The sequence below is a fragment of the Macaca nemestrina genome, chromosome 12 (assembly GCF_043159975.1).
Source record: "Macaca nemestrina isolate mMacNem1 chromosome 12, mMacNem.hap1, whole genome shotgun sequence".
In the NCBI taxonomy this organism is placed as follows: domain Eukaryota; kingdom Metazoa; phylum Chordata; class Mammalia; order Primates; family Cercopithecidae; genus Macaca; species Macaca nemestrina.
In genome coordinates, this window is record NC_092136.1 from 1,216,441 (window position 1) to 1,240,539 (window position 24,099).

General features: G+C 60.5%; 1 protein-coding gene across 4 annotated transcripts in view; it reads left to right on the forward strand.

Moving 5' to 3' along the window:
- TOLLI (toll interacting protein) overlaps positions 1 to 22,989 on the forward strand; it is a 35,214-nt gene extending 12,225 nt beyond the window's left edge. For all 4 annotated transcript variants that reach the window (XM_011721356.2, XM_071074037.1, XM_071074036.1 and 1 more), the window contains exons 2-6: positions 892 to 1,041; positions 8,058 to 8,240; positions 9,304 to 9,456; positions 11,435 to 11,525; positions 20,099 to 22,989. In XM_011721356.2, the coding sequence (XP_011719658.1) occupies positions 892 to 1,041; positions 8,058 to 8,240; positions 9,304 to 9,456; positions 11,435 to 11,525; positions 20,099 to 20,313 (792 nt within the window). In that variant the 3' untranslated portion in view covers positions 20,314 to 22,989. The remainder of the gene's footprint in view (positions 1 to 891; positions 1,042 to 8,057; positions 8,241 to 9,303; positions 9,457 to 11,434; positions 11,526 to 20,098) is intronic.
- The last annotated feature ends 1,110 nt before the right edge of the window (positions 22,990 to 24,099 follow it).

A 24,099-nucleotide genomic window follows, 5' to 3' on the forward strand; every position in this document is an offset into this window, starting at 1 on the left:
GGGCGCTCCCCAGGCCCGGGGGCCTGAGTCCGTAACCGCGCGAAGCAGTGCTGGGTTGCCCGGGTCCCTTCTGTTTGCTGCCGTTGGTTGTGGAGTGCTGACTGGCTTGTGCTTTCCAGGCCTTAGATGGGGGCACAGGTGAGGAGCTAGACCCTCATGGGGTCCTTTGAAGTGCCAGGCGGCCAGAGCACAGCAGATGCAGGGCTGAACTCAGAACCTCCTGGAGCCCTGCCTGGCACCGTGTCATTGGGAGTCCATGACACGGGCCCATCCGCTCTCCTCCCCTCAGGGGCAGCCGCGGTGGACAGAGGGTCGAGGAGAGACAGGATGCAGAGTGGGGAGGTCTTTCGTGGTTGGTTGGAATTAATTTACTTCCTGTGTTCTGGGGTACTTTTCCATTTCAGCTGTTTCATGTAGAAACATTTGAAGTATATCAGCAGAGGGTTTTCCAAATCACTTTAGACCTGAGGTTCAGATTTTGTCTCATTCGTTTGTTTGACCAAGTGACCTGCAGTTCAGTGGCCCTGCCTTTAGCTGTGGACAAGGAGAAGGAAGCCATGGGCACACATGGTGCAAGGGAGACCCTTTAAAATGACCTGAAAACCACCTGACTAGGCTTTGAGGACGGGAACCCGTTTTTAGCAGCAGAAATCTGCATTTGGGGATCTCCTGAGTAAGGGCTGCACCTGTGCCGCTGGGGGCCAGGCCCCGGACTGGACGCCCGTGACCCCTGGGTTTAGAGATGAGGAAACGGAGGCCGAGCAGAGTCCAGGACTTGATTAGGAAATGGGTGGGGGTGGGGCCGGGTCGCGGGAATGCTGGGGCAGCTGCTATCGGGCTGCTTTGTGTCCCCACCCCGACTCACTGCCTCTCTGGTCCCCGGCCCCGCAGGTGTACATCGGCGAGCTCCCGCAGGACTTCCTCCGCATCACGCCCACACAACAGCAGCGGCAGGTCCAGCTGGACGCACAGGCGGCCCAGCAGCTGCAGTACGGAGGCACCGTGGGCACCGTGGGCCGACTGAACATCACTGTGGTTCAGGTGGGCCTTGGGGCACCCTCCTGCCTGCCCGGGGCTGGTGCGCTCAGGTGGGGCGGGATTGAGGATTTCGCGTTTACACCGCGTTTCCTAAGCGGGCAAACGGAACTTCTGATTCCCGCTTTTCCTGAAATGTGTGATGTTGAAAACGATCTGTGTGAAAAATACTGGCATTGACCCCGGGTTTTGCCAAACATAACTCAAATGATGAGTAGTGGGGGTAGGTGGGCGTCCGCTCCGTGTAGGGTCCGACCGGCTCCACCACCAGGCTTGAGGATGCCCCAGGACGCCTCCCAGGCCCCTGCCGGCAGCTGGAGGAGGCGTAGCTGGCCCCCCACCACTCGGCGTGCGCTGCGCGAGTGGCTTCCCGTTGGCCCCAGTGCCGGTGCCCGCACCCTCCCCTCCCCACAGAGCAGCCCTCGGTCAGCCTCAGGGCTGGACACCAGCCGCCAGGACGTGGTGACTCAGTGGACTTTCAAGTGAAAACCAAAATCGGCAGATTGAACACCGATTTCGATCACACCAAAACATTCCGTAAGATCACAGGAAAAGGAAACGCATTGTGAGCCACGCAGGCTTTTGTAGAAATGCACAAATACAGCAGGCAGAAGAGTCGCTGCGGACCTCACAAATAAGACTTGGTTTCAGGGGCTTCACTTGGTGTGGTGGGCACAGCTGTGCCGTCACCCCTTCCTCGCAGCGTGTCTCAAACCCTTGCCTGTGCAGCTGTTTCTCTGCTGGTGTGGCCCATCCCTCTGCCCACCCAGTGAACTCCTGTAAGCCCATGCTTTCCTGCCCCAGCTGCCACCAGGCCACCTAGTGCCATCACCCATTCTCAGCCGCTACCTCCTGGCAGGGCCTGGTGACCGCAGGGCACTCCGCCTCACAGTTCAAACTCCAGACCTGGCTGGGCCTTGGAGGTGGCCCTGGCATTGCCCACACCTCCGGCCCCCCTTGGTCTTCTCCCACATCCTGGAGCCCACTGCAGGCAGCCTGTCTATTTCCTCCACGTGAGTTCACCCAGCCTTCCGTGCCACAGCTCCAGTGGGGGGGAACATTCCTGCCTCCTCACTGGGCCACGTAGCTCAGCACCCGCTTCCTGCTTCTCTTGGCTTCTGGGCAGCTGCACATGTGGTTCCCTGCTTGCCTCCCCTGGCTGCTTCCCCTCATCGTCTCCTGGGGCCCCAATGGGATGCCAAGGGGTCTGGTCCTCAGCCCTCCTCCCGTCTCTGCCCACACACCCCAGTGACTCCTGCGTCCCTGTGGGTCTAAACACCTGTGTGCTGGTCCCAGCCTGAGCCAGACACTCAGCTCCACCCCAGATTCCCAGGTACGGACCATGGCCACATGGCCTCCCCGGATGTCCCAAGGGCATGCCAGACTCCATGTGCCCAAGGTGGACCTCTCAAGCCACCCTCCCAGCTTCTCCCCCATGTCTGCAGGTGGTTGCCCCACACTCTGGAAGCTGAGGCCCAAAGCTCTGGTGCTCCTGGTGCTCCACGGTTCATCTCCACCTCTTGCCCTTCAGGCCTGACCCTCAGCACAGGCGCCACCTTCCGCCGGTCCAGGCGGGGAGCCCCCTGCACCACCCACTGCCTCCGCTCAGCCACTGGCTTGTGGCCAGAGCAGGTCACTCCCTGCACAGGCCTTTCTCGTGGGCATTGTCCTGCCGAGGCTTCTCAAGCCGGGGCCCATGTTTTGCCTCCCCCGGTCACTCCTGACCTTCCTGTTCCCTGGCCGTTCTCTTCCCGCTTCCTGCAGCTCTTCCTCCAGATCCTGCAGCCCACACATTGGTCCTCCGAGCTGGTCGTGCCTGCAGTGGTAGCGCCGTCTGCCATGCCGTGTGTCTGCCGCGCGTCTCTTGCCCGTTGTCGGGGAGGCAGCGGTGCCTGCGTGTCCCCGCAGTGTCCGTAGTGCCCGCAGTGCCCGCAGCGTCTGCCGCATCACAACAGCGTGTGGTTGTGTGGGGTTGTAGTGAATGGGCAGATGCTTCCGTAAACATCAAGGAGGTCACTTCAGTAGAGCAGTTGATGTCACAGGACGCTCCTCCTAGAGTTTTCTAGCCACAGTGCAGAGGGCAGTGGGAGGAGACGGGAATGACAGGACAAGGCTGAGTGTGACAGAAGCGGGCAGGACCCAGTGTGAGCAGGTGTCGGTGACGGGCACAGGGACGCTGGCAGCGGGAGTCCCACATGCCGCCCGGAAAGCTGCCTTTGCTCAAAGCCTTTAAAGTTAATAATAATAAAAAGTCTTAGCAACTAGGCAGAAACAGCACAGTTACCTGAAAGCTTGGGAACATCACGCTGGTCTCAGACTTTCCTGCTACATACCTTCCAGAAAATAGGGCAATTTCTAAGGAGTTTAGAGGGGCGGAGTTTCGAGTGTAAGAGCTGATCTGGCAGATCTGTGGGTGTGCAGCAGAAGGGAATTGGAAGCTGCTAGTCACCCAGAAGCTTCCAGAAAACTGTTCCTCCGTAGTATTCCAGAGCACGCTCCGGCCACCCAAGAAACACGCTAAAATTAAGGACCCAAGAATGGGGCGGTTTTGACATAAAACGGCCGGCCACAGTTTTGGTTAGAAGTGAAAGGAGGGAACTTGTATGTGGATGAGAATAGAAAACAGAGGACCCGGCAGTCCAGAGATGTGGGCACAGGAGGGGAGAGTTCAGCTGTGCGGCGGGGGGTGGTGACGATGGGACAGCTGTGCCCTCAGAGGGGGCGGTGAGGACAGAGTGGCGGTGCCCTCAGAGGGGGCGGTGAGGACAGGGTGGCGGTGCCTTCAGAGGGGGCGGTGAGGACAGGGTGGCGGTGCCTTCAGAGGGGCTCACCGAGAACTGGGTGGCTGTGCCCTCAGGGGGGGTGGGGGGCGGTGAGAATGGGGTGGCTGTGCCCTTAGGGGGGCGGGGGGCGGTGAAGATGGGGTGGTCGTGCCTTCAGAGAGAGGGCAGAGAGGACGGGAGGCCGTGCCCTCAGAGGGGTCGGGGGCAGTGTCTGGACTCTGTTACACTGGGAAGGAGGAACTGGTGGGCTCTGTGTGGCTGGGAGGGCCGAGATGGCTCCTGGGGTCTCTGTCACCAGCTCCTGGGGGTGAGCCAGGTTGGCCGCAGGAGAGCGGGTGGCGGCAGTGCGGGGAGGCCGTCTGCGTTCCAGGGAGGCAGCCGGAGCTGCAGGGCTGAACCCAACCCAGCTCACGACGGCTTTTCTCCTGATTTTTTCTTGTAAAAGTTTTACAGTTTTAGGTTTTATATTTGAACCTGCCATCCACGTTGAGTTTGTTTGCTGAGCAATCATCTTACGTGCCACAGTCTTCTGTCTTACGTGCCGCAGTCTTCTGTCTTATATGCCACAGTTTTTTGTCTTATTCTGAATATTCATTCCCTGTAACACACGTTCACTCCCACCCCGCGGACCTCAAATGTCCCAGCCCAGCTGAGTGCCTGGCCTGAAGTCGAATCTCATGGTCTACATGTGATGTGGCTCCTTGTGATTGGGAGACACAAGAAAGACAAGTTCCTGTCCCCAAAATGCCACCTGCTCCGATAGCACAGGCAGGGCTGCTGCCTTCATGACGGGGAGGAAAGCAGCCACGTGGCGTCTGAATCATGCACAGCAGGTGTCCTCGCTCCCGCCTGGAGCAGGGACGCACCTCTCCCGGTCACTGCGCTCCGGGGCGGGTCCATGCTCCCTGTCTCCCGGGTCGTCGGGTCGTCGCGCTCGGGGGCGGGTTCACGCTCCCTGTCTCCCGGGTCATCGTGCTCCGGGGCGGGTTCACGCTCCTGTCTCCCGGGTCATCGTGCTCCGGGGCGGGTTCACGCTCCCTGTCTCCCGGGTCATCGTGCTCCGGGGCGGGTTCACGCTCCTGTCTCCCGGGTCATCGTGCTCCGGGGCGGGTTCACGCTCCTGTCTCCCGGGTCATCGTGCTCCGGGGCGGGTTCACGCTCCCTGTCTCCCGGGTCATCGTGCTCCGGGGCGGGTTCACGCTCCCTGTCTCCCGGGTCATCGTGCTCCGGGGCGGGTTCACGCTCCCTGTCTCCCGGGTCATCGTGCTCCGGGGCGGGTTCACGCTCCTGTCTCCCGGGTCATCGTGCTCCGGGGCGGGTTCACGCTCCTGTCTCCCGGGTCATCGTGTTCCGGGGCGGGTCCATGCTCCCTGTCTCCCGGGTCGTCGGGTCGTCGCGCTCGGGGGCGGGTTCACGCTCCCTGTCTCCCGGGTCATCGTGCTCCGGGGCGGGTTCACGCTCCTGTCTCCCGGGTCATCGTGCTCCGGGGCGGGTTCACGCTCCTGTCTCCCGGGTCATCGTGCTCCGGGGCGGGTTCACGCTCCTGTCTCCCGGGTCATCGTGCTCCGGGGCGGGTTCACGCTCCCTGTCTCCCGGGTCGTCGGGTCGTCGCGCTCGGGGGCGGGTTCACGCTCCCTGTCTCCCGGGTCATCGTGTTCCGGGGCGGGTTCACGCTCCTGTCTCCCGGGTCATCGTGTTCCGGGGCGGGTCCATGCTCCCTGTCTCCCGGGTCATCGTGCTCCGGGGCGGGTTCACGCTCCTGTCTCCCGGGTCATCGTGTTCCGGGGCGGGTTCACGCTCCCTGTCTCCCGGGTCATCGTGCTCCGGGGCGGGTCCATGCTCCCTGTCTCCCGGGTCATCGTGCTCCGGGGCGGGTTCACGCTCCCTGTCTCCCGGGTCATCGTGCTCCGGGGCGGGTTCACGCTCCTGTCTCCCGGGTCATCGTGTTCCGGGGCGGGTCCATGCTCCCTGTCTCCCGGGTCATCGTGTTCCGGGGCGGGTTCACGCTCCCTGTCTCCCGGGTCATCGTGCTCCGGGGCGGGTCCATGCTCCCTGTCTCCCGGGTCATCGTGCTCCGGGGCGGGTTCACGCTCCTGTCTCCCGGGTCATCGTGTTCCGGGGCGGGTTCACGCTCCCTGTCTCCCGGGTCATCGTGCTCCGGGGCGGGTCCATGCTCCCTGTCTCCCGGGTCATCGTGCTCCGGGGCGGGTTCACGCTCCCTGTCTCCCGGGTCATCGTGCTCCGGGGCGGGTTCACGCTCCTGTCTCCCGGGTCATCGTGTTCCGGGGCGGGTCCATGCTCCCTGTCTCCCGGGTCATCGTGTTCCGGGGCGGGTTCACGCTCCCTGTCTCCCGGGTCATCGTGCTCCGGGGCGGGTCCATGCTCCCTGTCTCCCGGGTCATCGTGCTCCGGGGCGGGTTCACGCTCCTGTCTCCCGGGTCATCGTGTTCCGGGGCGGGTCCATGCTCCCTGTCTCCCGGGTCATCGTGCTCCGGGGCGGGTCCATGCTCCCTGTCTCCCGGGTCATCGTGCTCCGGGGCGGGTTCACGCTCCTGTCTCCCGGGTCATCGTGCTCCGGGGCGGGTTCACGCTCCCTGTCTCCCGGGTCATCGTGCTCCGGGGCGGGTTCACGCTCCCTGTCTCCCGGGTCATCGTGCTCCGGGGCGGGTTCACGCTCCCTGTCTCCCGGGTCATCGTGCTCCGGGGCGGGTTCACGCTCCTGTCTCCCGGGTCATCGTGCTCCGGGGCGGGTTCACGCTCCTGTCTCCCGGGTCATCGTGTTCCGGGGCGGGTCCATGCTCCCTGTCTCCCGGGTCGTCGGGTCGTCGCGCTCGGGGGCGGGTTCACGCTCCCTGTCTCCCGGGTCATCGTGCTCCGGGGCGGGTTCACGCTCCTGTCTCCCGGGTCATCGTGCTCCGGGGCGGGTTCACGCTCCTGTCTCCCGGGTCATCGTGCTCCGGGGCGGGTTCACGCTCCTGTCTCCCGGGTCATCGTGCTCCGGGGCGGGTTCACGCTCCCTGTCTCCCGGGTCGTCGGGTCGTCGCGCTCGGGGGCGGGTTCACGCTCCCTGTCTCCCGGGTCATCGTGTTCCGGGGCGGGTTCACGCTCCTGTCTCCCGGGTCATCGTGTTCCGGGGCGGGTTCACGCTCCTGTCTCCCGGGTCATCGTGCTCCGGGGCGGGTCCATGCTCCCTGTCTCCCGGGTCATCGTGCTCCGGGGCGGGTTCACGCTCCCTGTCTCCCGGGTCATCGTGCTCCGGGGCGGGTTCACGCTCCTGTCTCCCGGGTCATCGTGTTCCGGGGCGGGTCCATGCTCCCTGTCTCCCGGGTCATCGTGTTCCGGGGCGGGTTCACGCTCCCTGTCTCCCGGGTCATCGTGCTCCGGGGCGGGTCCATGCTCCCTGTCTCCCGGGTCATCGTGCTCCGGGGCGGGTTCACGCTCCTGTCTCCCGGGTCATCGTGTTCCGGGGCGGGTCCATGCTCCCTGTCTCCCGGGTCATCGTGCTCCGGGGCGGGTCCATGCTCCCTGTCTCCCGGGTCATCGTGCTCCGGGGCGGGTTCACGCTCCTGTCTACCGGGTCATCGTGTTCCGGGGCGGGTCCATGCTCCCTGTCTCCCGGGTCATCGTGCTCCGGGGCGGGTTCATGCTCCCTGTCTCCCGGGTCATCGTGTTCCGGGGCGGGTCCATGCTCCCTGTCTCCCGGGTCATCGTGCTCCGGGGCGGGTCCATGCTCCCTGTCTCCCGGGTCATCGTGCTCCGGGGCGGGTTCACGCTCCTGTCTCCCGGGTCATCGTGTTCCGGGGCGGGTCCATGCTCCCTGTCTCCCGGGTCATCGTGCTCCGGGGCAGGTTCATGCTTCCTGTTGTGCTCTGGCTCTCAGCTCTGTGCCGGGACCTCCTCCTCTTTCCCTCCTCAGCTGCTTCTGAGGTGGTTAGAGAGCGCACCCTTCGTGGCGGCTGAGTGGCGGCCTCAGCTGTGTCTGTGAGTGTTGTAGGTTTCTGCTGTCAAGGATGAGCCACGTACTTTGTCTCAGAACTGCACGATTCCTCTGTGGCTCAGTCTTCTTGCTCCTGGCCTCCTGGGAAGCAGGTCACAGTCGTGTTCTGGCGACTCTGAGTGTCTGTAGTCGATATGTTAGCAAAAGGCCTCATGGAAGGGTTCAGGGAGGCAGATGGCCTAGAGAACCCGCCCTCTCCCGATGGTTGGTACCTCCTTTTCCTGACATGGGCTTCATTCCAGGCAAAGTTGGCCAAGAATTACGGCATGACCCGCATGGACCCCTACTGCCGACTGCGCCTGGGCTATGCGGTGTATGAGACGCCCACGGCACACAATGGCGCCAAGAATCCCCGCTGGAATAAGGTCATCCACTGCACGGTGCCCCCAGGCGTGGACTCGTTCTATCTCGAAATCTTCGATGAGGTGAGAGGGACATGCCAGCTCTTATGGGAGGCCGCACGTGGCTGAGCGTGGCTGCCGTGGGAACACACCTGCCGACACAACCACGTTCCTGGCTGGCTTCGAGGTGTGGGTCCCCACCTGGTGTTTCATTGGGTGCATAACAGGGTCCTACTCTCCCCAAGGAATGTGAAAAAAAGAGATTGTTTCCAGCTCCTTGAACACCCTTACATTTGGAAACATCCCCAGTGACAAGCATAACCCAGGGACAGAGCATGCACGTGTCCCCTCCACTGGGCGGGTGCACCGGGTCTGGCTGCTCACCAGCAGGTGGGATTTCCAGCCTGCCGGGTGGAAAAGCTGTTCTTGATGGTGGGAGTGGCTGTGACCCTTGAGGGTCCTGAGTCCTGTCCATGGCTGCACCTGCAGCGCTTCTGAGGCAGAGTCAGAAGGTCAGAGGGGGATGTGGCAAGGCTGCTGCTCCGCGTGGTCCCGGCACCTCGCACCTGTGCCATTGGGAGGCTAGAGCACGGGTGGGGCTAGGGAGCAGTGTAGGGCAGCCAGGCCAGCAAATGGCCAGTCCTCCCTGCCTGGGCCCTGCCTTTTCCTCCTGGCTTTTCTCTCCCCATCCCGACCTGCTTTCCCCTCCCTGGCCCTCAGAAGAGTGGAGAGCGCATGGGAAGTACAGAGGCAGCTGTGGGAGGCAGACCCCATGTCCTCTCCAGCCTGTGCCCTGGCTGCTCTGGGGCTTGGGAGGTGGCAGCCGGTGGAGCAAGGATGGGGCCCCGAGGGCTGGGGAGGAGCAACTAGTGTCCCTGAATTGGAACTGGAGGAGGACAGCAGCCCAGGACCCTCACTTTCCCCTAGCCCTGGCCCTGGCCCATCCTGGTGGAGAGAGGGAAGGATCGTTGATAAACGACCGTGAAGCCCGTGCTGCCTGAGGGGTCTCATTGATGGGGTGTGGGTGCAGGTGGGAGCCTTGTTCCACCGATGAGATGGGAACTCGAGACGGGCCCATGATGGTGCGACTGCAGGGAAAGGGCAGCCCCTTCCCTAATGCCTGGGGCATCTCCCTCTTCTCCCCCAGAGAGCCTTCTCCATGGACGACCGCATCGCGTGGACCCACATCACCATCCCCGAGTCCCTGAGGCAAGGCAAGGTGGAGGACAAGTGGTACAGCCTGAGCGGGAGGCAGGGGGACGACAAGGAGGGCATGATCAACCTCGTCATGTCCTACGCGGTGAGCTGCCGGCCTGGTATCAGGGGCATCGGGGAGGGGCGGGACGCGTCAGAGGCCTTGGGGTGGGGCGGGTCAGGGTATGTTGGGACACGTCGGGGCTGTGCCACCCCGCAGACACCCTGATTTCTTTCCTGGAGGCACTGAGTCCGTCAAACAGCAGGGCTCAGCGTTCTGAGGACAGAGGGCAGGGGCCCTGGGTGGTTTGGTGGCAGAGAGGAGCTGCCCCGCCCACTGCTCCTGCCCATCGATTCTGTCTGGGGAAACAGCATTGGGGTTGTTTGTGTTCCTAAGATGGGCCCACCCTTTGTGGTGGTCTCCACTGCAGGCCCCTGTGTCCTCGGAGGTCCCTCACAGCCCTTCCAAGCTCTGCCCTTAGGGTACAGCTGAGCAGCCCTCCAGGGTCTGAGATGCAGCCCTGGGCCCTGCGGGACACCAGGCTCCTCCCCACAGGGCAGGCACTGGCCAGGGTGTGGAAGGGCATCTCTGGAGATGTGGGGGAAGCCTGGGGGCTGCCGCGCTCGGGGTCAGGAAGTCGAGGCCTGGCCGTGGGGCCAGCACGTCAGCTGCCCTGGCTCCCAGCTGTCTATATCCTCAGGACACCTGCAGCTCCTGGGGGCATCGGGAGGGCCAGTTAGAGGCTCCAGGACGCAGAACTCCTACTGTCTTCTCTGTGTTATCACTCAGGGATTCTCTGTATTATCACTCAGGGAATCTCTGTATTATCACTCAGGGATTCTCTGTATTATCACTCAGGGATTCTCTGTATTATCACTCAGGGATTCTCTGTATTATCACTCAGGGTTTCTCTGTATTATCACTCAGGGATTCTCTGTATTATCACTCAGGGATTCTCTGTATTATCACTCAGGGATTCTCTGTATTATCACTCAGGGTTTCTCTGTATTATCACTCAGGGATTCTCTGTATTATCACTCAGGGATTCTCTGTATTATCACTCAGGGATTCTCTGTATTATCACTCAGGGAATCTCTGTATTATCACTCAGGGATTCTCTGTATTATCACTCAGGGTTTCTCTGTATTATCACTCAGGGATTCTCTGTATTATCACTCAGGGATTCTCTGTATTATCACTCAGGGATTCTCTGTGTTATCACTCAGGGATTCTCTGTATTATCACTCAGGGATTCTCTGTATTATCACTCAGGGATTCTCTGTATTATCACTCAGGGATTCTCTGTATTATCACTCAGGGATTCTCTGTATTATCACTCAGGGATTCTCTGTATTATCACTCAGGGAATTTTTAGGTTGTTGCTGAAAAATGGTGCTGTGGGAAATGCAAGGCCCATGTGACAGCGGAGAGGGCGCAGCAGGGAGCCGCTCTTCTGGGCCATCTTGGCTCCTCCCACTCCCTTTTTGTTAACGCCGGGATATTTTAAAGCAAGTCCCAGCCGTGAGTGACCACGTGTAAATGTCTCAGGACGCAGCTTTAACCGACGCTTTCATACACGGAACCATCATGACGCCCCAGTGCCTTTACCTGCAGGTGACAGTTTTCAACTCAGAGACGACAGCAGTGCAGTGACTTATCTCAAGTTGACAGTTTTAAACTCAGACATCACAGCTGTGCAGTGTGGTTCCCCCCAGGCCCCCTTGACACCTACACTGGGATGTCCCTCCTGACACCATTGTCTCTCCGTCACATCCCAGTTAGCGGGGGGTCTGTAAGCCTGAGCCACGTCACCTCCTGGATGTGAGGAGGTGGTGCGGGGGTCTGTAAGCCTGAGCCGTGTCACCTCCTGGATGTGAGGAGGTGGTGCGGGGGGTCTGTAAGCCTGAGCCGTGTCACCTCCTGGATGTGAGGAGGTGGTGCGGGGGTGGGAGTGGGCCCCGGCGTCCCCTGTGCACTCAGGGCTCACAGCTGGGTTCGGGGCTAGCATGGGGAGGGCGATTCCTGAGGTTCTGATGGGTAGATGTTCCTTCCTGACCCCGGGACCATCTCCGCTGTGTTCCAGCTGCTGCCAGCTGCCATGGTGATGCCACCCCAGCCTGTGGTCCTGATGCCGACGGTGTACCAGCAGGGCGTCGGCTACGTGCCCATCACAGGTGCGTGTGCCCCTCCTCCCTGGGTGCCTCCCCCCTGGTAGAAACCCCAGGGCCTAGGGCGGGCGCAGGACGAGGGAACAGGGCTTAGAGCGCCGGTGGGGGGACGCCATCCGTTCTAGAATCCTGCAGACGTGCCGACTGCACGCAGATCCTTCTAGACTAGGGAGCCAAGGATTACGTTTGAATTTTGTTTGCATATCTAGAGAATAGAATTGGTTTTTTTTCTAATTGTTGGCAGAAATGAGATGAGTTGAAATTTTCAGAGGTGTGGAAATGTGACTGAAACCTCCTCGTGCCCAGCTCTCTGCAGGAGAACCTCACGCCCCTGTCGGGCGATGCATGCTCTGCACTGCGCTGTTGCAGCCGTTGTCGTGTGTCACTGTTAAGAGTGAGCAGCCGGTGGCTGCAGCAACACCAAGCGGGAATGTCGCTTTTCACGCTGTTGCATTTTTGGTCCAGCTGTCGCTGTCGTAGCAGCTGGTGCAAGGCCGGCCCCCACCATGGACGGGCCCAGCGTCCTCAGCAGGCGGGGGGACAGCAGCCCCTGAGAGGAGGTGCTCGGGGGGAGCCTGTGGCCACCCTGGTTCTCCACCCAAGGTGGCCTCTCATTCCGGGGAGCTGGTGTCTGGCAGAGCGTGGGTCCCTCTGCACTGGGGGACCAGGCCATGGAAGTGGCCAAGTTGCGGGCAGGGCACTGGGGATGCGTGGTGGTGTTGGGGGAGGGTCTCGGGGCCTGCGTGAGGCCCCAGCTGCTTGTGCTCAGGGGCTGCTTTGGGGTTGGGGTGGGACAGAGCTGCTGGCAGGCGAGAGTGCTGTCAGGCCGGTGCTGGTGTCCAGCCCAGCTGGAGTGGAGAGGCCTGGTCAGCACCCCAGTCCTGCCAGCATCCCGCACAGATGCAGAAAGGCCACCTTGGGAGTCAGGACCTTGCCCTAGACCCACCTGATGTGGCCTGAAACCCAGCCTGGTGGTGGGAAGGAGGGGACGGCGCTGGGAGACTCTGGTCTGTCCACTGGTGTTCAGGACATTCTCTGACGAAACTGCTTATGAGAACAGCATGGCCTTGCCCTCACTTGCTCACATCGAGACTCTGTTTCCAAGTAAAGCCGCCTGCGCAGGTGCCAGGGCTGCCTTTCTCCAGAGGAAAGAGCAGAGCCCATGTCTGAGCAGGGCCTCTATGGTGTCCAGTGTCTTAGAAAACCACCAGCCTGGGCCAGGCGCGGCGGCTCACGCCTGTAATCCCAGCACTGTGGGAGACTGAGGCAGGCAGATCACGAGGTCGGGAGATTGAGACCATCCTGACCAACACGGTGAAACCCCATCTCCACTAAAAATACAAACAAATTAGCCGGGTGTGGTGGTGGGCACCTGTAGTCCCAGCTACTTGGGAGGCTGAGGCAGGAGAACGGCGTGAACCCGGGAGGTGGAGGTTGCAGTGAGCCAAGATTGCGCCACTGCACTCCAGGCTGGGCGACGAGCGAAACTCCATCTCAAAAAAAAAAAAAAAAAAAAAGGAAAGAAAACCACCAGCGCAGCAGAGGCAGTACCAGCGCCCCATCACTGAGGAAAGGATGCTTCGTAGGAAGTGACCGGAGGTGAGCCAGAAACGCAGAAGCAGCCGTTAGGCGTTCAGAGTTAGAGGAGGGCGGGCATCTGGGTAAGCGGAAGAGCCAGCACCGTGGCAGAGAAACGGGGGCGAGCACGGGAGCCCCGCAGGTGTTCCTGAGCCTGGAGCCTGGCCAGGGGAGCTCTGCTGCCCTGGGGGCCCTGTTGTGCCCTGGGTGCCCCTGGAGTGGCTCCTGGGGATTCTGGTTTGTAACTGGGACAGCCCAGAGCCGCCGTTGTGAGGTGGAAGTGCCTTCTGTGGCGTGCAGTTCGTGGCGCTAGTGAAGTTCTGTTTGGTTGTCCTGAGTTGGAGACAGATGGGCAACCTGAAAGAACAGAGACCCAGGCCCTCCAGCTTCCTGAGGCTGGAAGTCCAAGCCCTGGCAGGCAGGGCCGCTCACTCGCCAAGGCTGTGGGGAGGATCCTCCCCGTCTCCTCTAGCTTCTGGGCCGGGCGCTCTGTGGCTGCCTCCTCCTCATCCCATGAGGACCCCAGTCCGTGGATTGAGGGCCCACCCGCCCCAGCATGCCATCATCCTCACCTGCTCACATCTGCAGAGACTCGGTCTTGAGACCCCCGGTGCAGGCTAGAGTTAGGACTCGGCCTGTCTTTTTGAGGGGTGCAGTTCCATCGACTGGATACAGCGCCGGGGTGTATCTGGCTGGAAGAGCATTCAGATGACAGAGAACATGGATTGACCTACCTCTTTCTGGTTCCTATCCTTAATTCTCTTTGTAGATGCCTTTCAAGTTTTCCCTAAAATGCTTGTTTTAGGAAAGGCTAGATTTCTTTATAAACAGACTTTGAAATTTTCTTTTGATAGACATTGTAAATTTTGAAACAGCCGCACACTTCATAGGAAAGTTACCAAGGAGATGCAGGGACATCTGCCAGAGCCCGTGAGGACTCGTCCACCTGCCGCCCCACCGGAGCCCCCAGGCCCCCCACACCCCACCCCCAGGCGTGCGTTTCCCATAAAGCAGGGGTGTTCCTGGCACAGGACAGCCGTCCAGATGAAGGTGACACTGTCCCCTGCTTGGACCCCGTCTGAGTGTCCTGGGGGGCCACAGCATCCAACCCGGGTCGCTGGCCCTCCGTGGCCTTGCCTCCCTTGGCCTGGAGGGGTTCCCATCTTGCTCCTGGGGTGTGCTTTGGTCAGGGACCTGGTGGGGCTGCTGATGTGGCCTTGCAGGGTAGGGCTGAGTCTCCCCGGGGCTGCTGGCAGGGCCCCCGCATTTTACTCAGTACAGATTCCACCCAGCGTAGGGCTACTGGTGTGACTTGCTCACCCCTCACAGGGCTCTGCCTGGCTGCTTCCCGGGAGCTAAGAAGTGTCCATGTGGGAGGCACCCCAGGACCACGGGGAGATCCCGCCGGGAGCTAAAAAGTGTCCGTGTGGGAGGCACCGCAGGACCATGGGGAGATCCCGCCGGGAGCTAAAAAGTGTCCGTGTGGGAGGCACCGCAGGACCACGGGGAGATCCCGCCGGGAGCTAAAAAGTGTCCGTGTGGGAGGCACCGCAGGACCACGGGGAGATCCCGCCGGGAGCTAAAAAGTGTCCATGTGGGAGGCACCGCAGGACCATGGGGAGATCCCGCCCTTATCAGCCCGAGTTTATCCGACTTCTTCAGCAATGTGGGTTTGCAGTTTCCTATTTTATTCCGTGGATCAGAATCCCTTACGCATGTTGTTTATTTTTTCACTCAAATTATCCCAGACTTGGCCAGAGGGAGCCCCCTCAGGCAGGGTCTTTGTTCTTTGGCCTCCTCCGATCCTTCTGGGGCCTCTTCCTGCTTCCTGGCACTCTGCATTTCCGGCCTCAGCCCTGGCGTTAGCTGTTTCTCCCAGGAGCCCTGGTTCCCATTAGGAGAGCATTGCTTTTAGGAGCCTTTGAAGTATTTTTTAACTGTCCTAACAGCACTGTAGAGTGTGAACAAGGCGCCCTTCTTCACTGGAAGCTGATGCCCCGATTTTCCTCTGAGTACCCTAATTTCTGAGTATCTGTGATCACAGCCCGTCCTCCCAGCAGCCGCTGCCAGCTGGAGGGCGAAGTCTGCGGAGACCTCGGAGAGGCTGGCGGCCGCGTGCTCAGGGCGTCTCGGGCCGACTGGGCGAGCACGGCGGATTCACACCAGGGTTTTCTTCTCAGAAGTGGAATCTCAAAGTGCATCTTGGCCAGAGCACGTGTGTCGCCCACAGCTTCAACTGTTTATGACTCACGTAGTGCGGAAGGCTGTGCCGCCTGCTCTGCCTGGCTGCGTGGTTTCGGGCCTGCGTGCGTGCACGGCAGCCTGGCGAAGCCCTCTGCTGAGGCGGGGCCGTGGGAGCGGGCCAGGAGGGGAGAGCCCGGCTTCTCACCAGCCCCTTCCGCCGCTCCATTGTTCAGCTGCCGCCTGCTGGGCGCTGCCCAGAGACGCCCGCGCAGGGTGCAGGTCCCGGGGGCTCACTGTGCACGTTGGGTGGGCTCGGGCCCTGAGAGCCTCCCGTGTTGTCTGAGCCTGGCTGCCACCTCTATGGAGACTGAGAGCTGAACGCTGGCCGAGCCCTCGCGAGGACCATCCATTTTCCTCAGTGAAAAGCCAGAGTCCCCCACAAAGCAACTCAGAAGCCGGGTGCGCTGAGGTCACACCGTCTCCTTCACAAAAAGAAAGTGTGACCACAACAGTGAGGCAGGGAGGCTGGGACACAAAGCACAGCTTGATCATTAAAGCTTTTATGCCATGATCATGGCCTGAAGAGAACAGTTTTAAGTTTTGATTTTTTTAAACAAAGTATTATTTTGATTACCAAATTAGATATTTTATAGATTTCAAATAGTGGCAGGCATCATGTGATTATAGCGGGGTTTTTAGCCTCAATTTTAAGGAAACATCTAGGCGTGAAGCATCTGGAAACCGCGTGGCCTCATGAAGCGTGTTCTCTTCCACGGAGCTGCAGAGTGGACAGAGACCGCCAGGTCGGTGACGGCAGCCAACTGCTCAATTTCCTGTGCGTTCTCCGCACGTGAGAAACCAGTGCAGTCGCCACTGGGCCTCAGCCCTGCCTGCACTGTTCCTCCAGCTGTCCCTGGCAAGGAGGGGCACTCGGGCTGCAGCCACTGCCAGGGGTCTGCCCTGAGGGTCCCCACGAGACAGGCCCAGAGGCGGATGGTGGCGCCGGCCGCGCTGTCCTCTGGGGCCCTCCTTGCTTTCCCTCCTCTGTGTTGCTTTCCACCTCCTTCTGCCTGGTGGTGGGAGGAGAGTCGGCGTGGAAAGTGGGGTGTCCAGCGCCTCCCCAGCCCGGCCTTGGGACTGGCAGCACCAGAGCGTACATCGGCTCATTCTCTGTTCACCATGGCTGCAGCTGCCAGTTGACGCTGTTTCTGTCTATTCCCTTGTGCGCCTCCGTTTCACACAGGCCTGGAGTGCTTTTCTCTGGGTGAGGGGACAGCTACTGTCCTACGTCCTCAGCAGCGCAGTCCCTCCCGTCATCCTGGCCTGCGTCTCTGTGGGCACAACCCCCACTGGTTTCTGTGGAGCCGACCAGACTGTGACGTGGATGCCTATCCATAAAGTATGAAAGCAAAGCTGAACGCGCAGGTGGACACCTGCTGGCAGGACGGACAAGAGGGAGGTCCATAGAGAACATGCACGCGTGGCACCATGCATGGGAACAGCCAGCGTTCACAGCGCCCGTGAGTTCCAGAGAGGGCCAGCCAAGGGCTCACCCGACAGCCCAGGCATGCTTCCCCTCGCAGGTGGAATTCCAGCAATCACAGAGTTTGCAGCTGAGCAGCACATGTCGTTTAAAATACAAAATGGTTCCATTCAAAATGAGAATTGGATGCTTAAGTTTCCCAGACTGTCACTTCGAGCTCTCTGCTGTTGTGTTTATTAACCTGCTAACTTGGTCGCTGTGGAACAAGGAATCACGCAGGTTTTCTTCTTTGTGATACGCTCTGTGGAGGGAGAAGAGCAACAAGCCTTGGGAGTTCTGGAACAGTCTCTGAGCTGGATGGTTGTCCCCACCTGCTCTTTGGATGTCTTTCCACTGTCATGCGAGACGTCTGGGGCCCAGAGCCACATGCCTTCAGCCTGAGCAGGGCCGATGCCCCCCTGCCCACCAGCGGCCGGGACTCATCGTGCTGTGTGGTCTGAGGTCAGGGTGTTCTCGGAGCAATTTTTCCTGAATGGAAAAGGGACAGGTTTTGGTTTTCCTGGGTACCATTGTGTTTGTCAGTAGAGTATTTGATTTTGCTGAGGTATGACAGCAGATTCACGCGGCATAAAGAATGTGAGGTGGGGCCTGTCCTGTGCTGCGCGTCCGTCCGCGTGGGTGCAGAACGCTGAGCACGGTGGACAGCAGGGACACAGCGAAGCCGCCCACCAGTCCTCCCAGGGCTGCTACAGGTGGGGTCTGGGCTGCCCCCGGCTCCCGTGGCGTCCTCTCTGCCCACGTTTCGGGGAATTTGCTCTCCGCCAGGCCCCAGAGCTCCTGGTCTGTCCTCCTGAAGTCGCCAGGCAGCCCTGACACGGTGCACTCTCCATTCCCGGAGGGCTTGATGGACATATCACACTTGGTAACCAGGATGGGTCAGGCTCAGGCCACGCACATGGCCTCTGCCCTGCAGGGAGGAGGGGAGTGAGCCGGGCCACTGCCCCTCGGCCCACACCATGGAAGCACTCACCTCTTCCCCTGGGGTGCCTGGTCCCGAGTGTGTTGGGGCCGTGCTGTCGGGACTCACTTGAGGGCCAGTCGGCGCCACATCCCCTCGTCGTCAGCAGAGCGGGTTTCTCAGGCGCCCCAGGCCATGACGTCACAGCATCGCAGTCACCATTGTCGATTTTGCAGCGATCTCCCCTCCTGTCCCTTCTCCGTCAGACTGAAAAAGGCTGGAGAGAGTGGCAGTGCCGAGCTCCATTCCTCCTGTTGCCATGCTGTGGGGAGCCGTGTGGGCAGGGACAGGTGATGGCTGAGCTCCTGCCCCCCTGCCGGCTGGGGCGCCCAGAAAGCCACGGGGGTCCCGGGGTCCCTCCAGGACAGGTAGCAGCCGAGCCTTTGTCTTGTTTGAGGAAGAAGAAAGGGTGGTGAGGGTGGCCACGTCCCCACCTGGCTGTGGTTTGGTTCATTTTCCCTCATTGCTGAAAGGCTGATCAGTGTGGGGATGATGCTTTCCCAGTGAGGTGAGGTGTCCGCTGGCCAGGACAAGAGGCAGGCGTGGGCGTGGAGGAAAGGTGGGCCTGGCCCAGAGAGAGCCGGGAAGCGGAGGAGGCAGGGGTGGGTATGGAGGAAAGGTGGGCCTGGCCCAGAGAGAGCCGAGAAGCAGAGGAGGCAGGGGTGGGCGTGGAGGAAAGGTGGGCCTGGCCCAGAGAGAGCCGGGAAGCGGAGGAGGCAGGGGTGGGTATGGAGGAAAGGTGGGCCTGGCCCAGAGAGAGCCGGGAAGCGGAGGAGGCAGGGGTGGGTATGGAGGAAAGGTGGGCCTGGCCCAGAGAGAGCCGGGAAGCGGAGGAGGCAGGGGTGGGTATGGAGGAAAGGTGGGCCTGGCCCAGAGAGAGCCGAGAAGCAGAGGAGGCAGGGGTGGGTGTGGAGGAAGAGTCGGCCTGGCCTGGAAGGAGCTGGGAAGCGGCGGCCTTCCTTTCTGAGGAGCCCCGGTCTTTACAGCTGGCACTGGAGGCTCAGTGGCCAGCCCCGTCCGCTCCGTTTCCACCACTGCAGGTCCTTGTTGCCGGCGTTGGTTCAGGCCAGAGTTGAAATGGCTTCTGTTGCCTTTAGGGTCCTCCGAGTGTAGAAAGGAACAAAAGTCCTATCCTCAGATTGGGGCTCTAGTGCTCCAGTGAGCCTAGCTGGGAGATCGTTCGTGCTTTTAAAGGTGAACGAACGGGTGCGCGGTGAACCCTTGCCCTGCTCCAGCTGCTGCTGCAGGAGGAGCTCTGTGCCTCGCTGGTTGCTGAGCCCTGCACACTCTGCCTGTGCTCAGGGCTGCTTGTGGTTTTAGGGAGTGGCCACCAGGCTGGGAGGCGAGCTTTAAGTCCGGCCACACCGTGCCTTTGGGGTGTGTGTGCTGCAGTGGCTGAACCACTGTGCAGCTCCTGCTTGATAGATTGCATCTCAGTGTGTCCACCCGCATGAGACACGGGGCGAGGGGCCTGCGTAGCTGTGGGGTGGTGATGCCAGGAACCCTGGACGGTGGCCCCAGTACACTGAGGGTCCCCGTGCACCACACCTGCTGCCTGACTTGCGTGAGTTTTGTGAGCATTTTTTGGTGTAGTTTGTATGTGTGTGTGGTTGTCATTCTGGGCATCGGCTGCAGCTTTGCTGAGGTCTTCAGTGCCTGTGGTGGCTGCTCAACCAGCACACAGTTCAGTGACACACTGGCCAAGCTGCAAAAGCATCTTGTAGAATGCCTGATAAAGGAGGAGGCTCAGACCCTGCAGTGTTCGGATCAGCGGGCGTGACATTTCGTGTAGTCCGTTCCCCAGATGAAGAGAATGCTGTGCGCCCTCTGGTCAGTGAAGACAAACGTGTGTGGTGCAGATTCACGAGTTCTGAAGGGATCAAACCACCACCCCCCAGCCTGCTAGTTAGAAAACAGGCTCGGGTGAGATTTGAAAGATCAAGCTTTGATTTTTGTGTGGAAGGAACATGAGTTAGTGAAGGATGCGTCTCAGAGACCCCTGCCCCGCCTCCCCGTGGCTGTGCCTGGGGACCCCTGCCCCGTCTTCCCGTGGCTGTGCCTGGGGACCCCTGCCCCGTCTTCCCCGTGGCTGTGCCTGGGGACCCCTGCCCCGCCTTCCCCGTGGCTGTGCCTGGCGTTGCTGTTTGAGGGTTTGTATTTCCAGGGTGTCTTTCGGGACTGGTGTTTGCTGAGACCCGAGGGGGCCCCTCCCTGAGGAAGGCCGGTGGGATGCGTTGTTTTCTTCTTTCAGCAGGAGCTAGTGTGGCACTTCTGGAACCTTCCGATGTTTTTACCAAACTTGATCTTTGGTTCCAGGGATGCCCGCCGTCTGCAGCCCCGGCATGGTGCCCGTGGCCCTGCCCCCGGCCGCCGTGAACGCCCAGCCCCGCTGTAGCGAGGAGGACCTGAAAGCCATCCAGGACATGTTCCCCAACATGGACCAGGAGGTGATCCGCTCGGTGCTGGAAGCCCAGCGAGGGAACAAGGACGCCGCCATCAACTCCTTGCTGCAGATGGGGGAGGAGCCGTAGAGTCCCCGCCTCGCGCCGGTCACCCAGCTCTTCGGGCACGCCGGCCGGGCGCTCCCCAAGGAATGCTGTCCCAACAAGATCCCCGTGACACGGCCCCTGTCGCCCCTCCCATGGACGTCTGGGCTGCCCCGCCCACGCCCGCTCTGGGTGCATGGGGGTTTTCGGTTCCTGGCGGCCCAGGACGGGGCGGGGGCTCCCTTCGCCTCTTGTGCTGGGAGGTCTCGGCGCATTCTCCTGTCCCCAGGACGTGCGTCTCCCCTTCTCATGCTGTTCTGGAAAATGTTCTTGCTGCAGAGAGCAGCTGCTTCTGCCAGGGTGTTGGAGGTGGTGGAGCGCCTTCTGATTCCATTCATGGCATTTTGTGATGTGACGTAATTGGAATAGAGCTGTTGATTAAGGCACACACAATCCCTCACACTGATTTGTGGGTTTTTTTAGAACTTCCCAGCCGAAAACTCACGTCCTTGCCCTAACGCGCTTTGCTGTGAGCCTGGCCCCTGCCCAGGGCTTGGGTCTGGTGAGCCAAGCCGCTTCCTGTGGATGGCGTGGGGCCGGCCTCTGGCCTGGCTCACCTGGCCACTGTCCAGCCAGCCTTGTGACAGACTCCAGCCTGAAGGCAGGATGAACCCACACCTGGCATGAGGAGGGGAGCCTGGCACGGTTGGCCGGGCTCTGCCTGATTGCCAGCCAGCGGGCATCTGAAGCCGGGTCCTTCACCCGCAGGAGGTTGCCGTCCGTCTGTCCTGCTGCTCACGCCAGCTCCGTGGTGTCCCCCCAGGGGGCTTCTCTTCTCAACAGGCCTTGCAAGGCTGGGGTGGGAGGTGATAGAGGCGGCACGTGCATGATTCTGAGAGGATGTTGCAGCACTGCCAGCCGACTGCTGACGACAGCTTGGGCAGCTGCTGTGCCCGGGACCTAGGTTCAGTGTGGGCTCGGGAAGCCTGGCGAATGTGGCCGCGTAAAAGCTTTCTGAGGCAGGAGGCTCGCCTCACCTCTGCCTGCCTGGGCACCGCGTGTAGCATCTTGGTTTGCAGGACAGATTTTAGGTGACACCTGGTTATGAAAGTCAGGAATTTGAGAAACTTCTCACAAGTGATGCACTTTACGTAATCCGCATGCCATCGAGACGCTTGTGTGCGCACCCGCATGTCTGCTGTTTGTGGTTCAAGTGTCTGCCCCCAGCCTTCGGACGGAAACCCACTGATACGGACAGAAAGAGAAGGCCCACAAGTGGGTCTTCTGTGGAAGATGCAGGAGGAAGTTAGTGCTTACATTTTAGTCTTTTTCTCCCTCGAAAAAATAGGTTAAGTTTCAGTGTCAGCTAGAAAATACTGCTTTCCGCCACCGACTGGGGGTGGTTTTTGTCAAATATACTATTGATAAATATTTATTTTTGTAAACTTGAAGTGTGTGGTGGCCATGGGGGAGGGACATGGCGGCAACAGGCACCTTCTTCAGCCGTGGGTCCTAAAGGCCTTTGATCGTGTGAAGAAGAAAGACATGGTGTTTGCTCAGCAGACGCCGACCTCTCAGAGGGCCCTGGGATTCCGTCTCAGATGGCCTGGTCTTACGTCTTCTCCATTGGGAATGAAGGTGTCAGGCGGGACTGGAACGTTCTAGATAATCTGTGATATTAATAACTCTTACCCGGGACGGACCGCAGGCCACCCTTGGAGGCCTCGCTGTGCTGGGGGCTTCGGAGTCCAGGCGCCTAGGTGTGGCCACCAGCCCCGGTTTCTGCCTTCGCATTGCTGGGGTGCAGTGAGACTGCCACACCATGCATGTGTGGCTCTGTGGGTGTCTCCTGGAGAGGACGTGGCCCCTGCTGCCAGCTCCTGAGCAGCCCGTGTCGGGGCCGGAGGGAGCCGCACGGTGGGGGCCAGCCTCGCTGGACAGAGAACAACCCTTCGCCAATGACGAGTGGGGGCCCGAGGGAGCCGCACGGTGGGGGCCGCCTCGCCAGAGGGAGAGCAACCCTTTGCCGATGACCACGCTTGCTGCCATCTCTTAGTTTTCTTTTTCACGAACGCTTTATTTTTTTAATAGATAAATCACATTTTGTAAGTCCTTTAATAAGATTCTTCTTTCCTGCATTTTATGCTTTATTTTCTGCTTGAAGGCTTACTGTAGAAGCAGCTTGCTGAGCCCCTCCAAGCGGTCCCAGAATTAGCTGGTTCACGCCCCCCCCGCCCCCGCCCCCGCCCCCGCCTGTCAGGTGTGAATGAGGTCGTCGCACTCAGAAGGACAGGCTTGTTTGCCAGCTCACAAGGGCAGGCTGCAGCGGGGTTGGGAGCTGGGCTTAGGCCCCTGGTGTCTGAGGGCCCGGGCCTTGCCAGGCCTCTGCCGCTCCTGCTCCTGGGTTTGAAGATGCCAATTGCCAGCTCTGTGGCAGCGGTCACTAAGGACAGCCTGACTGTGCCATCTCGGAGCCTCGGGCAGGGCTCCGGAGACAGAAGACAGGTCGCCGGAGGCTCCACTCTGCAGATGCTCTCCACGGCGCTGCCCTGCAGGGTGTCAGCGGGCGGGGTCTCAGAACATGTGCTTCTGATTATTTTACTGGGGTCCATTGTCCAGATTTTTCTTTGATTGTAAAATATATTTTTACTTTTTAGCCTCCTAATTTAATAAATGATCCATATAAAAATAGAGAAATAAAGTTCTTTAAGGGAAGGTTTACCATGTTTGTTCTCGAGTATTTTTTAACTTAATTCACAGTTCGCAGGAGTAAGGAATCAGTCAGTCCGAGCGCACTCGTTAACAGACTCGGAGCAGGAACCGCACGCCTTCAGGCCAAGCCTGGCCTTTGTTTCCCAGACTGAATTAGAGGCGAGTCCTAGGAGCTCCTCCCTCAACAGTGGCAGTGGGTGTGGGTCTGCTCTTCGGGCCCAGGCACCCTCTCCCCACTGGGTGGTTCTGTTGTGCCTTTTCATTTCCATCTGGGAGTGAGCGTGGAGCATGACCCCGTTCTGAGAGAGCCCACTGGGAACCGTGGCACCCCCAGCTCAGGAGTCTGAGCCCCTAGTGATGAGTGGCTCATGCTTAGGGACCACAGCGTCCTTAAATGTGAGCAGCCCTGCGGAGACCCCTAGCCGCCCTCACACCCAGGCACGGACGTGTTGCTGGAGCGTCCACAGACACGGTGGGGTGTCTGCCGCCTCTGCTGCCTGACCCCCGAGGCATGCCCGCCGGTTCCCTGCCCCCACCTGAATGTAGCCTTTCTGCAGTGTTGACTCCACAGCAGACTGCCAGCCGTTAGCTCTGCGATTCCGTGCATACTTTTTGCCCAAACAGCTGACAGAAGCTGAGCCTGTGTTAGTGCTGGACACGAAGCCAAGAAACGGCACGTCTAAAAGCCTGCGACAGAACACCAAGCTTGCTGGGAAACCACAGTACCTCAGGGCACAGCCGGGCTCCGGAAAGCAGGGAGGGCCCCGAGGCGGGGATGGGGAGTGGGCGTGATAGGGAGTGGGCCAGTGATACCAGCAGGCGGGGGCCCAGGGGCCATCTCCCAAGGACGTGGCCCAGGGGCCCACGTGCGAGGCCTCAGCGCGTTTGCCGAGGGAGCACAGGGTGCCGTGTCCCGGGTGTCCTGGGCATCCGCCGCCAGCAGGAACCTGTTGCTTGGGCAGCTGGGAGATGTGACTGAGCCCAAGAATGGGGCCCCTCTCACGCCAGGACGTTGGGAAGGTGGTTGAAAGGTAGAGCTAGGAGGAAGCCCACATGCTGGGACCCAGAGGCCCTCAGAGCCCCGGGAAGCCATGACCATGCCCCCTTCCCCCACCCCCC